At 33.6% G+C, this 12,252-nt stretch overlaps 1 protein-coding gene across 6 annotated transcripts in view; it reads left to right on the plus strand.

Annotated features, from left to right (window-relative positions):
* dok6 (docking protein 6) overlaps window positions 1–12,252 on the plus strand; it is a 173,498-nt gene that overhangs the window by 123,199 nt on the left and 38,047 nt on the right. For 5 of the 6 annotated variants that reach the window (XR_012399227.1, XM_073940572.1, XM_073940573.1 and 2 more), the window contains 3 exon segments: window positions 1,524–1,713; window positions 1,976–2,114; window positions 9,854–9,962. Coding sequence is in view for 5 of the 6 variants with exons in the window: in XM_073940572.1 (XP_073796673.1) it covers window positions 1,524–1,713; window positions 1,976–2,114; window positions 9,854–9,962 (438 nt within the window). In the remaining variant the exon portion in view is untranslated. 6 annotated transcript variants of the gene reach the window in all.

Genomic DNA, 12,252 nt, shown 5'->3' on the forward strand with positions numbered 1-12,252 from the left:
TGAATTTTCTTTCACATATGACAACTGGCAATTTCTGTCAGAGATGTTGCGGTTGATGAACCTTGGTCGTTTCTTTACTTCAGGTAATTCCACTAGGTTTTTGTCAGTCAACTTTGTTAATCTAAATTCAAAGATGTATTGGCTGTGCTTTATCTGTACTTGTTATTCAGCAGGATACATGTCTGGATCAAATTATATTAAAAACGTCACTTCTTGCAAAAAATATGCTTTATTATTATTTGCAACCTTGACCTCATGGGGTTTCATGGCTTGATTCTGGCAAACAACAACCACTTTTATTGATGCAGACAAAAAAAAAGGTCTAATTCTACTTCTTTTTTGTTTTTCATCTGATACCTTGTTTAATTTTTAAATGTCACATTACAGATAACATTTTGGATGACATTTTGTATTTATATGTTGTTATTTTAAATATCTTAATAAAGTACAGATCAGATAAAATGTTGTTCGCTTTTACATGAACCATATTTAACTCGTATGTTGCATTATTGCACCCATATTTTAAGAAACTTTTGTCAAGCTATTATTCTTGTATATGCTGTTTTATTTTATTTCATTTTGTATGTTTTTATTTAATTACATTTTTTATGTAATTTAATTAAATTTTTTATTTTATGTAATTAAATTTTTTAGCTTGTTTTTTATCAGGTGTTAGGACACAGAATGAGCTGACTGATTTATCTTTATTTTATTTTGTTTAGTTTTTTGGCTTATTTCTTTTATCAGGGGTTAAGAAGAATGAGGTGACGCATTTTATTTAATTTTATTTTATTTTCTCATTTTATTAAGTTTTTATTTTTTATTTAATATTGTTTGACGTAATTTTTTTGATTTTATGTAATTTTTTTGTTTAAATTATATATTTTTGTATTTAATCTTGTTTAATTTTGTTATTTTTTGTTGTATTTTTATATTTTTAATTAATTATATTGCACAAATTTATCTTATTTGTAATTTTAATTTAATTTAATTAATTTTTTATATTTTTAATTGATTATAAACTTTAATTATTTTTATTTTATTTTTATTTAATTTTCATATTTTTTTATTTTTTTATATATTTTTATAAAATTTTATTATTTGATTGGATTTTTTATTTTATTTTTATATTTTGTATTGTTTAATTTTCTTGTTTTTATTTTCTTGTCTTTTATATTTTAATTACATTTTATTAATTTAATTGTATAAATGTATTTATTTTATTGAATTTTTGCGTTTTTTTATTTATTATTAATTAATTTTATACATTTTTATATATTTTATTCAGCTTTATTTATTAATTTTATATTTTGGCTTATTTTCTATTATTGTTAGGACACAGAATGAGCTGACTATTTTATTTTGTTTTTATTTAGTTAATTGAAATATTTTTTATTTAATGTTTATTTTTTATTTTATTATTATATATTATTATATATATATATATATATAATCTCAACAAACCCTCAGTTTGCAGTAATTCTGACTGATTATAATTTTTCTTCATTTACTCTTCTTTATAGAGAGATTTAACGTATACTTGATGCCGACCCCAAACCTGGACATCTATGGAGAGTGTACGATGCAAATCACTCACGAGAACATCTACCTTTGGGACATTCATAATGCCAGAGTCAAGCTGGTCATGTGGCCACTCAACTCCTTAAGGAGATACGGCAGAGACTCCACCTGGTTCACTTTCGAGTCCGGGAGGTGTGTGAACGACACTCATTTCTAGTAGGAAGTGCTTTTGTCTGACAAGATGTTTTCATCCTAAATCCAATAGTCCTGATTCTGCTGCTCTGGATATCGATTCGCTGATTCATGAAGGTGCTCAACATTTAACATATGCTTTCTCCTGCAGGCTGCCTTTTAAAGTCCTACTATTACAACCAGAGCGTGAGTGTTGTGAAAAATAATACAAGCTGTTATTGCTTGACGGATGTGTGTGTTTGCGTGTGTTGTTCTCTTTCAGGATGTGTGATACCGGGGAGGGTTTGTTCACGTTTCAGACCAGAGAAGGTGAGATGATCTATCAGAGAGTTCACTCTGCTACGCTGTCGATCGCAGAGCAACATGAACGCATGATGATGGAGATGGAGAAAAGCTCACAGGTAGAGTCAAAATACACAGAACATAAATCTCTAGATCAATCTCATGGGTTATAGAGTATAAGGTTAAATTTACACTAGTGCATTTTCTTTTAACATGGCAAAAAGTATATGCATAACCTAATAATGCAAAACTGTATATGATTAAAATTATAATGGTGCTCATTATAAACAACTAGTATTAAATGGCATTGAGGAAAGAAATGTTTTTTTCCCCTATTATTCGTATGAGAACAAGATAAAACCTATGAAAATGTGTACACTCATCGGTCACTTTATTAGGTACACCTTACTATTGTAGTACCGAGTTGCGCCCTCAGAACTGCCTTAATTCTTTGTGGCATAGATTCAACAAGGTACTGGAAATATTCCTCAGAGAATTTGGTTCATATTGACATGATAGCATCATGCAGTTGCTGCAGATTTGTCGGCTGCACATCCATGATGCAAATCTCCCGTTCCTCCTCATCCCAAAGGAGCTCTATTGTATTGAGATCTGGTGATTGTGGAGGCCATTTGAGTTCAGTGAACTCACTGTAATGTTCAAGAAACCAGTCTCAGATGATTTGCACGTTATCCTGCTGGATATAGCCATCAGAAGATGGGTAAATTGTGGTCAGAAAGGGATGGACATGGTCAGCAACAATAGTCAGGTAGGCTCTGGCGTTGACATGATGCTCAGTTGTTACTAAAACTATTAAAACCACCTGAACCATTGATACAAGGCAGGATGAATCCATGCTCTATGTTGTTGATACCATATTCTGACTGTACCATCTGAATGTTGCAGTAGAAATCGAGACTCATCAGACCAGGCAACGTTTTACCAATCCTCTATTGTCCAATTTTGGTGAACCTGTGGGAATTGTAGCCAGTTTCCTGTTCTTAGCTGTCAGGAGTGGCACCCAGTGCGGTCTTCTGCTGCTGTAGCCCATCCGCCTCAAGGCTGGACATGTTGTGCGTTCAGAGATGCTCTTCTGCATACCTTGGTTGTAACTAGTGGTTATTTGAGTTACTGTTGCCTTTCTTTCAGATCGAACCAGTCTGGCCATTCTCCTCTTACCTCTGGCATCAACAAGGCAGTTGTACCCACAGAACTGCCTCTTACAGGATATTTTTTTCTTTTTCAAACCATTCTCTGTAAACCCTGAAATTGCTTGTGCATGAAAATCCCAGTAGATCAGCAGTTTCTGAAATGCTCAGACCAACCCGTCTGGCACCAAAAACCATGCCTCATGTGAAGTCACTTAAATCCTCTTTCTTCACCATTTTGATGCTCAGTTTGAACTGCAGCAGGATGTCTTGACCATGTTTACATGCCTAAATGCATGGAGTTGCTACGTAATTGGCTGATCAGAAATTTGCGTTAAAGCAGTTGGACAGGTATAGCTAATAAAGTGGCCGGTGAGTGTATGTCTATTATTTACACGTTTAATATAAAATACCAAAGATTTAGTATATATAGCCTACTACTAATAATAGGTAACCAAACTGAATTAAATTGAGTTCTTTTAGGCTTTTGATCTGGTGTTTTTTTAAAGTTTATAATGTGCAATTTTTTATAATAAAGTGCTTGAAATTGTTAGGGTTAGGTTAGGTTAGGTTAGGTTAGGTTCTGAAGTCTGAAGCATAATCTGGCTGTCTCTTTTAGATTAGATTAGATTAGATTAGATTCAACTTTATTGTCATTACACATGTAAAAGTATAATGCAACGAAATGCAGTACATTTAAGATGTGATTAAATTACATTAAAGAGAGTGATGTTGAGCTTCGGGCAAACATGCTAAATCTAAATTGTTCCTTAGAATACTTTACTATACTGAATGCTATATAAGAAATAGCTACTCATATAATGTAGCATGAAATACTCTGTGTATATAAACTGTATAATATACGTATATATGAAAATATGTAATTTGCCAAACCTGTAAATTTCTTAAAAATTTTTAAAACACATCTGGAATATTCTTGAAAAGTGCTTAAATTTGACTTAAAGAAATGGGTAAGAATTCTGTTTAAAGCTAACAAACGCTTGCTAGTTTAGCAAGCAATACATTAGCAACCAGATGTTTTGTCCGGTACATATTTAAGTGTAACTTTTTCTGTGTATGTATAGCTGTTTGATTTATTTATTTATGTCAGGATAGCAGTGCTGTAATACATTGTGTGCTTTTGTAAGGCACAGGTTCATTTAAAGATATTGTTATTATAATGCAGAAAAAATGGGCAATACTCAAGACATTCAATTAAACTGTATATTCAAACTAAAATGTAACTTATACTAAGCTAAACGCTAAACCTTGAGCCACTTAAAAACAAAGAAAACGTCAGGATGACCTTTTTGCCTTCTCTGTTTTTTTTTTTTTTTTTTTTTTTTTTTTTACTTGTGGTGATATCAGAAAAATTAAACGAAAGTCAACATAATCAGAAAAAAAAAGCAATGTTCCCAAAACTATGGCTGGGCGATTAGGCACAATCTCAATTAACTGAACATTTTTACTCTATTATGGTTAATGAATGAAGTTTTTTTTTTTTTTTTTTTTGCTCTCATAGTTCACTGACAAGTTTTGTTCAGTAAATGTGCTCACATATTACATGTGAGAGATTTTTGAATGAAGGCAGGATTACTTGAGTTTAAAATAATTGAAGGAAACACTACTATCTATGATTATTTATTTAACACCAATGCTAAACAGCTGAAATTAAAACACACATTGCCTGAAACCAAGTTACGTTTTTTCTTATAAAACTTATAAAATTATCTTTTGGAAATGATTGTTTAAAATGTTTTTCATACTGAAAATAGAAAATAAGTAGTATCTTTTCTAAATAATAATAAAACAAAACTATTGCATATCCTCTAAATAATATTTTAAACAGCGCATTTCTTGCACCTTCTGTAAACAAATATTTTATTGTAAATAATAATTTGAATGTAATGAAAAATATGCTGTCTCAAGGTATCTCTGACACAGCTTTCAATCCTCGTCAATGTAGTGCAACGTAAAACTCAAGAATAGGTCCATCGTACTTGAACAGAGATCAGATGTGGCTGTAAGGTGGCAACAGAAGTGTAAATCAGCCTTCTGGAAAAAAGGTATTAAACTGTAAAAATTAGATCAATTATAGTTTCTGAATGTCGAATTGATTACTTTTAGATTAATCGCCAAGCCCTACAAGAAACCCTTAACAGCGAGGAAATGTGAGCACCCACTTTTAAAAGTTTGTTATGGTTATTCTACAGTAAAAAGAAAATCAAAACCCGAGCTGTCAAACTAAAAGGAACTATGCAGCGTTTCAGATGTCTCCGTTTTCAAGTATAGATGTGTTGAGGTTTTAAAACAAAAGAGCACTAATGTAAATGTAGCTTATATCCACAACATTGCACCTTAAAAGGACTGAAAAAGATGAAAAAGATTGCCTGAAGAAAATGTTGAAATTGTAGATCAGGATTGCAGCTTGCCTTTTACCTATTAGGATTCAACTTTTTTTAGTTACATAAATCCAGGTCACGGAATCTTTGAAAATGCAGCTGCAGTCAACTAATTCTGGACTGCGTTTCACTACTGGTCGAGTAGCTTCAAAAATGATGCACTTAGTGTATGTGATCCTATAGCTCAGCCAATAGAGCGTGACGTTAGCAGCAGCAAGGTCAAGAGTTTGATTCTCAAGAACACACATACTGACAAGAAAATGCCTTCAATGCATTTGATGAAGGTATAGTGCATTTGTGTAATTAAAAATTAAAATTAAAATTACATGGATGTTCAGTATCTCCAACTCATCGGCTCTCAGTACATCTGAATGAAAGTTTTTGTTCAATGTACTGGTGATTTAAAAACTGGTCTAAATCAGTACTTGACTCAAGAATTGTTTTTGTTTTAGGCATGTTCAGCTGCAGACATAGATCGGTGTATGACATTAAAGTACTACAGGAGTGATTTATAGAGCATTTTGAGCTATATTCTCTCTAATCACATTGCTTTGATATTGTACACTGATCAATCTGGGGTTGCTGAAATGTGAATGTTTTGAATGATATTGTGAACTGGCTTGAATAGTGGTTGATTCGTTCAAGAACCAAACATCAAAACATCAAGTACTTCCTTGTAAAATCAGATACATCCGTTCGAACTGTGTGATCTAATAAGGGAGGTCAAAACAACACAGACAAAGCCTATTACATCAAAATGATAATGTTTTCAATGTATAAATATTGATAACATTATAGTAAAAGTGAAAAACATTATAGTCTTTGAGATCTTTACTAAATATAAAGTAAAATAAAGCTGTTTATGACCTCCTTAATAATAGAACTACTAGAATAGCCACAGCGCTCATGTTTACATTGACTTAATACAATCTTAAACATAAAATATAGCATGAGAAAAAATTATAAATACCATAAAAATAACATGGTTTGGTATAGTCTTAAGGTTTTTCAGAATTAATGAATGAATTGTCATATTTTATGAAGTCATTATCCTAAAAAAAAATCTTTTTGTAATGTAGCCTATAATTGTGTACCTCATTTAGTTTGGCTATCTGGAGAGCAAAGTTTGTTTCTACACAGTGAAAATATTTAGCAGAAAGTAATGCCTGAAGTAAAGTCATATTTTCGCCATCAGGATATTATATTTTTTTGTATCAGAGGCACACATGCATAAAAAAACATATCAGACATTGAAATACATGTGGTCCAATTAAATGTTATATGGCCATAGAAGGTAGAAATAACAAGAACTATTATTTTTGCAATAACAACAGTAATAACAATGGTAATACAAACGATAACAATGATTACGTTTACATGGACATCAATAATGGAATTATATGCCTTAATCTAATTAAGACAATAATATGATTAAGTTGTTTACATGAGTTGCTTTTTGACGGTTCCTTTCATGATCCCGTTTTAGATGTTAAAGCATAATTCTATTATTCAATTCAGTTCAATTCAGCTTTATTTGTATAGCGCTTTTACAGTGTATATTGTGACAAAGCAGCTTCACATAAGGGTCATAGTAACTGGATCAGGGTAGTTCAGTTTTTAGTGTTTAAGTTCAGTTTAGTTTAGCTCAGTTCAGTGTGGTTTAAAGTCATTACTGAGAGTCCAAGCACTGAAGAGCAAATCCATCGATGTGTAGCATCGTCTACAGATCCTGAACCATGCAAGCCAGTGGCGACAGTGGAGAGGGAAAAATCTTCACCAATAGGAGAGTGAAGAAAAAAAAACCTTGAGAGAAACCAGACTCAGTTCGGCACGACCATTTTAATTTCTTCGCTGGCCAAAAGTCTTGTGTAGAGCTGCAGTCTCAGCGGTGGAGGCTGGAAGCTGGCCTCAGTGAAGACTTGTCTGTCCCTGGAGCGTCACTGGAATCAGTTTCATGCTCTCCACTCCCCAATGACCATCAGCGCAGCAGCAGACGAGTATCCCCAGGTGGAAATGGAGAAAAAAAGAGAATAATTAGCGTAGCTGCTGTTCATAATGTATATAAACAAGGTGCAAAAACTTTTGTGGAAACCCGCTAAGTGATGCGCTGAGTGTATGCTTTACTAAACAGATAGGTCTTTAATCTAGTTTTGAAGTGAGAGAGTGTTTCTGAGCCTCGGATGTTATTAGGAAGGCTATTCCAGAGTGTAGGAGCCATTAAGGAGAAGGCTCGACCTCCTTTACCTGACTTTGTTATTCTAGATACAAAAGCCCTGAGTTTTGAGATCTAACGTCTAACGTTTGAGATTAATGTCATTGCATCATCACGCTATGTTTCATGTAATTGCAGGTGTTTTATTCTTAATTTGTTGCCTTTAAATGCCGTTTGGCACTTTCACTTTCATTCAGCCACATTTTATTCATGCCCCATGACAAACTAGATATTGGACGCGAGTATGAACTGTTGTAAGAGTGCTGTTTTAATGGAATTTGATAGCGCACGATATACAGGGGAAAAACCTCCACATTCGTGATGTGTGCGTGTATATGTCTGTGGTCCTTTACTGACTCAGTAGGTGCAAAGAATAGTGTCAAACAGCTGTGTGTATACACTCTCCTGTCGCAAAACGTGGTGAAAAGTCCTACATGACGGTAATAGTTTGACTGCGGTTTTTTTATGTCTGTACTGCACTTTATTGTGACTAAAATCGGCATACTCCACATGTCTTATTTCAATATCTGTTTAATTTGGTCATGACCTTAATCGAATTAAATAATCAAAAGTTGCTGCTTGCATGGTAGACTCTTAATCAGAGTATTGTCTTAATCTTAATAAAATCAGATTACTGGTGTCCATGTAAACATACTCAATGTTAAAATGAAAAATACACATTTAGGAAGATATAGTCAATGTTAAAGGAATGGTTTATTTAATTTGTTGAACGCAAAAATATGTTCTTTAAAGAAAATTTAAATGTTTTAAAATAAGCTTTTCCTGCTCACCAAGGCTGCATTTATTTAATCAAAAATACAGAGTCACATGATCCTTCATAAATCACTCTAATATAGTAGTAGTAGTAGTAGTAGTAGTAGTAGTAGTAGTAGTAGTAGTAGTAGTAGTAGTAGTAGTAGTAGTAGTAGTATTGTTATTAATGTAATAGTAATAAAATAAATAATGACTGGAGTAATACTTTCATTTGAAACTACATACAATAAGTAATAAATAAATATTTAATAATTATTTAACATTTTTACATTTTTTTTTTACATTTAATGATGAACAGAATAATTTTAATATCAAAATTAATATTTAAAAAAAACTGACCCCAAAATTTTGACTGGTAGTGTATATTTTTTCTACTAATGATGTCAGTGGCTATACTCGTTTCTAATACTCTTCAAAATAGAAACCAGTTCACCTAAAGGATTTCATTCAATACTTTAAGTGAACTGGACTTTATAACTTATACCTGTATCCTGCACTTGCTGCTGTTGCACTCTTGGTTAGACCTAAACTGGATTTCCTTGCCTTGTACATGTGTAGTGACAATAAAGTTGAATCTAATATAATCTAATATAATCTAAAACATACATTATATTATACATACAGATAAAATAGACTCATAAAGGTTTGGAACAACTCGACGAAGCCTAAATGCTGTTTTTTTTTTTGTTTGTTTTTTTGAGTGAGCTCTCTATTTAGATTAGATTTTGTAGAAATGAAGGCAGATTCACGTATTTTCAATCATCCTGCAGAGCTAACATCCACAAGAGATCTGCATCTGAACAGTAAAATGTGATCATGCCACTTTTGTAATCAATGTATCATTGAAAGCACATTTGGGCTTTTCTCCGCAAGCCAGTAAGGTTGATGAATCGTTCAGTGGTGTGGTGCGGGTGGTCTTTTTTTTCCTGCACTGTTTAAACTGTGCTGCCTTGCTGGCAGTGAATCTGTGCTGTCATCTCTAAGGCCCTCAATAGAGGCTGATGAGACTTGACCATATGGCTCTCCGCTCACATCTTCCCATTCAGGACTTCTGCCAGAAATGTTGCTCGCTCTCAAATGTTGATCTAGCGTCTTTATTCATCCAAATTCTCTTAAAATGCTGCGATAAGTGCTTTATTTTAAAAGACTGCGGTGACATCACACCCCACCTGTCATCAGCGATGATCAAAAACAGTCTAATGGAGGTGCTGCTGTTTACTGCCAGCCTCCCTCTTTGAAATCCTCTGTGTAAAGCCCTTTCCAAGTGATTTGACTGGAAATATAACCAATGTAACCCAATGATTTTCTGCTCTGCCTCACAGACTCTTTCAAACGAGAGCACATTAACAAAGTCGATATCTCTGCCGCGAAGCGCTTACTGGCACCACATCACGCGTCAGAACAGCGTGGGAGACATCTGCAATTACCAAGGTAAGACAGAGCTCTATCCCACTCCACAGCTCAGTGAAAACACATCTCTGAACGTCTGTCGTATACTTACCAGGGTGACGATTTCATCCAAAGCTCCATCGGGTACATTTATAAATTGGTGCGCTGCACTGACTCCTTTGCTTGTGTGAGGTAAATAAATTCTGCGATTGAGTTTAGCATTAATATAGCAACACATTTGTTGTGCGTGTACCCTGCTTTTTTACATCCTGACAGCCTTTCTGGAGTCCTTGAGTAAGAAGTGTTTTGTAAGACGGTTTGAATGCGGGGATGCATTAGTGGAGCTGGAATTCAGACTGGTGGATTTAATTCAATACTTTAAGTGAACGTAAATTAAGCATGGAAGGTTTCCATAGTGATCTTGAATTAACCAGTGAAGCTGCAATCTTTATAGGGAGTAGATTTGCATAAAATAGCTGATCAGTATGTTCATGTAATCAAAACAGTGTGTCAGCAACACCTTACTGTATTCATGCTTATCAAACTGTTTGATGTGCTCTTGTTTACTATATGCCAGCAAATCATTTTCATACTGCATTCAGAATTAAATATAACAAACCTTTTTTTACTGTTTTCTCATCGATTTTCAGGGTAAACACCTATCCAAAAATAGTTGTGATTTTTTATTTATTTTTTTTCAAATTTTATGGTGTACTTTGACAGACAGAAAGTTCTGAAATTATAACAGGCTAAAATCTGCTTTTGATGCATTAAAGCAAGCATTAGTAGTTTGTGCATGTTAAGCACTCAGATTTAAGGGGGAGTTTAGCATGTTTAATGTACATAAGGTAGAGATGAAAAAAAGTAAAATGTGTCCCATGGTATACTAGGTGGCGTTAACTACTAAGTATTAAAACAATACATACAATGTAACAATAAATACAATGTAGGTTAACTCAACATTTATAACAATTTTTAGAGAGATCGTCTCCCACATCATTCAAACCACGTGTATAAAAGCATTTTGGCTTCCCTGTAAAATATTAGGATGGAAAATGTTTTTGTGGGATATTACCAAATGCTTTTTTAGGTTATTACAGTTTTTCCTCAGTGGCTTTGGTGCATTTCTCACAACACTATTAACGTTTGCACAACAGTTAATGCATTTCTCAAAACAATTAGTACAAACTGCAAAACTTAGTTGACAACCTGCAAAAGTGTGTCACTTGCTCAAAATGGAGAGCTCATTCCTCAAAAGCAAGTATTCATGTCAATCAAAGTGTCAGTGTCATCAAGATGAAAAGTCCTGACACCATTGTTTATGAACAAGATAGTCAAATGGCTTTTGTCATGTTTTCATTATGACAGTTTACTCTGGACATTTTTTTCCAATGCAAACGAGTCAGATTTTGGTGACTCTTCCTAAAATTGCTCAAGACAGCACTATATACTATTTGCACAACCATTTAAAAAACTGCAGTAAATTTAGACATCACTGCATTTAGTGAAGTATCTGAGTACAAGACACTGAATATGTATGTTTCACATTTTTACTGTATGCTCTTTGCAATTCCTATTTATTCAAAGCATTGTGAAAAAGAATAAATACACCCTTATTTACAACAAACATAAACTTCCTTTGGGTAGAGCTGTGCACAACTGTAAACAATATTCAATTCGTATTGGAACTGAACCTACAACATACATAAGTCTGTAAATCATTCATTCAATTGTTCAATTTAGAAGACATTCATTCATTCATTCATTTTCATTTCAGCTTAGTCCCTTTATTAATCTGGGGTCACCACAGCGGAATGAGCCGCCAACTTATCCAGGATATGTTGTACGCAGCGGATGCCCTTTCGGCTGCAATGCATCTCTGGGAAACATCTATACACTCATTCACACTCATACACTACGGACTGTACTGCATGTCTTTGGACTGCATCACTGTGTTCAGCATTTTTCTATGTAATGACTCAAGTAATGAAATGAGGACTATTAGTTTTATATGGAAAGACTATTCAGCATTCACAACACAAAACAGCAGGGTTGAATGACAGCAATTGATGCATGTTCAAAAGCATTTGTTGGAAGGAATGAGAAACTGCTACTATGATCTGCTCAAATGAGTAATTGTTTTGAGAAATGCATTAACTGTTGTGCAAATGTAAATAGTGTTGTGAAAAATGCACAAAGCGACTGAGAAAAACTGTAGTGAAAAGTGTTTTCTGATCACTGTTTAGCCTGCATTAATGGATTTAGTGTAAAGCTGCGCAATTTACCAATAAGATCAGGATCTCAATTCAAACCCACACAACATGAATAATAA

The sequence above is a fragment of the Danio rerio genome, chromosome 24 (assembly GCF_049306965.1).
Source record: "Danio rerio strain Tuebingen ecotype United States chromosome 24, GRCz12tu, whole genome shotgun sequence".
Taxonomy (NCBI): Eukaryota; Metazoa; Chordata; class Actinopteri; order Cypriniformes; family Danionidae; genus Danio; species Danio rerio.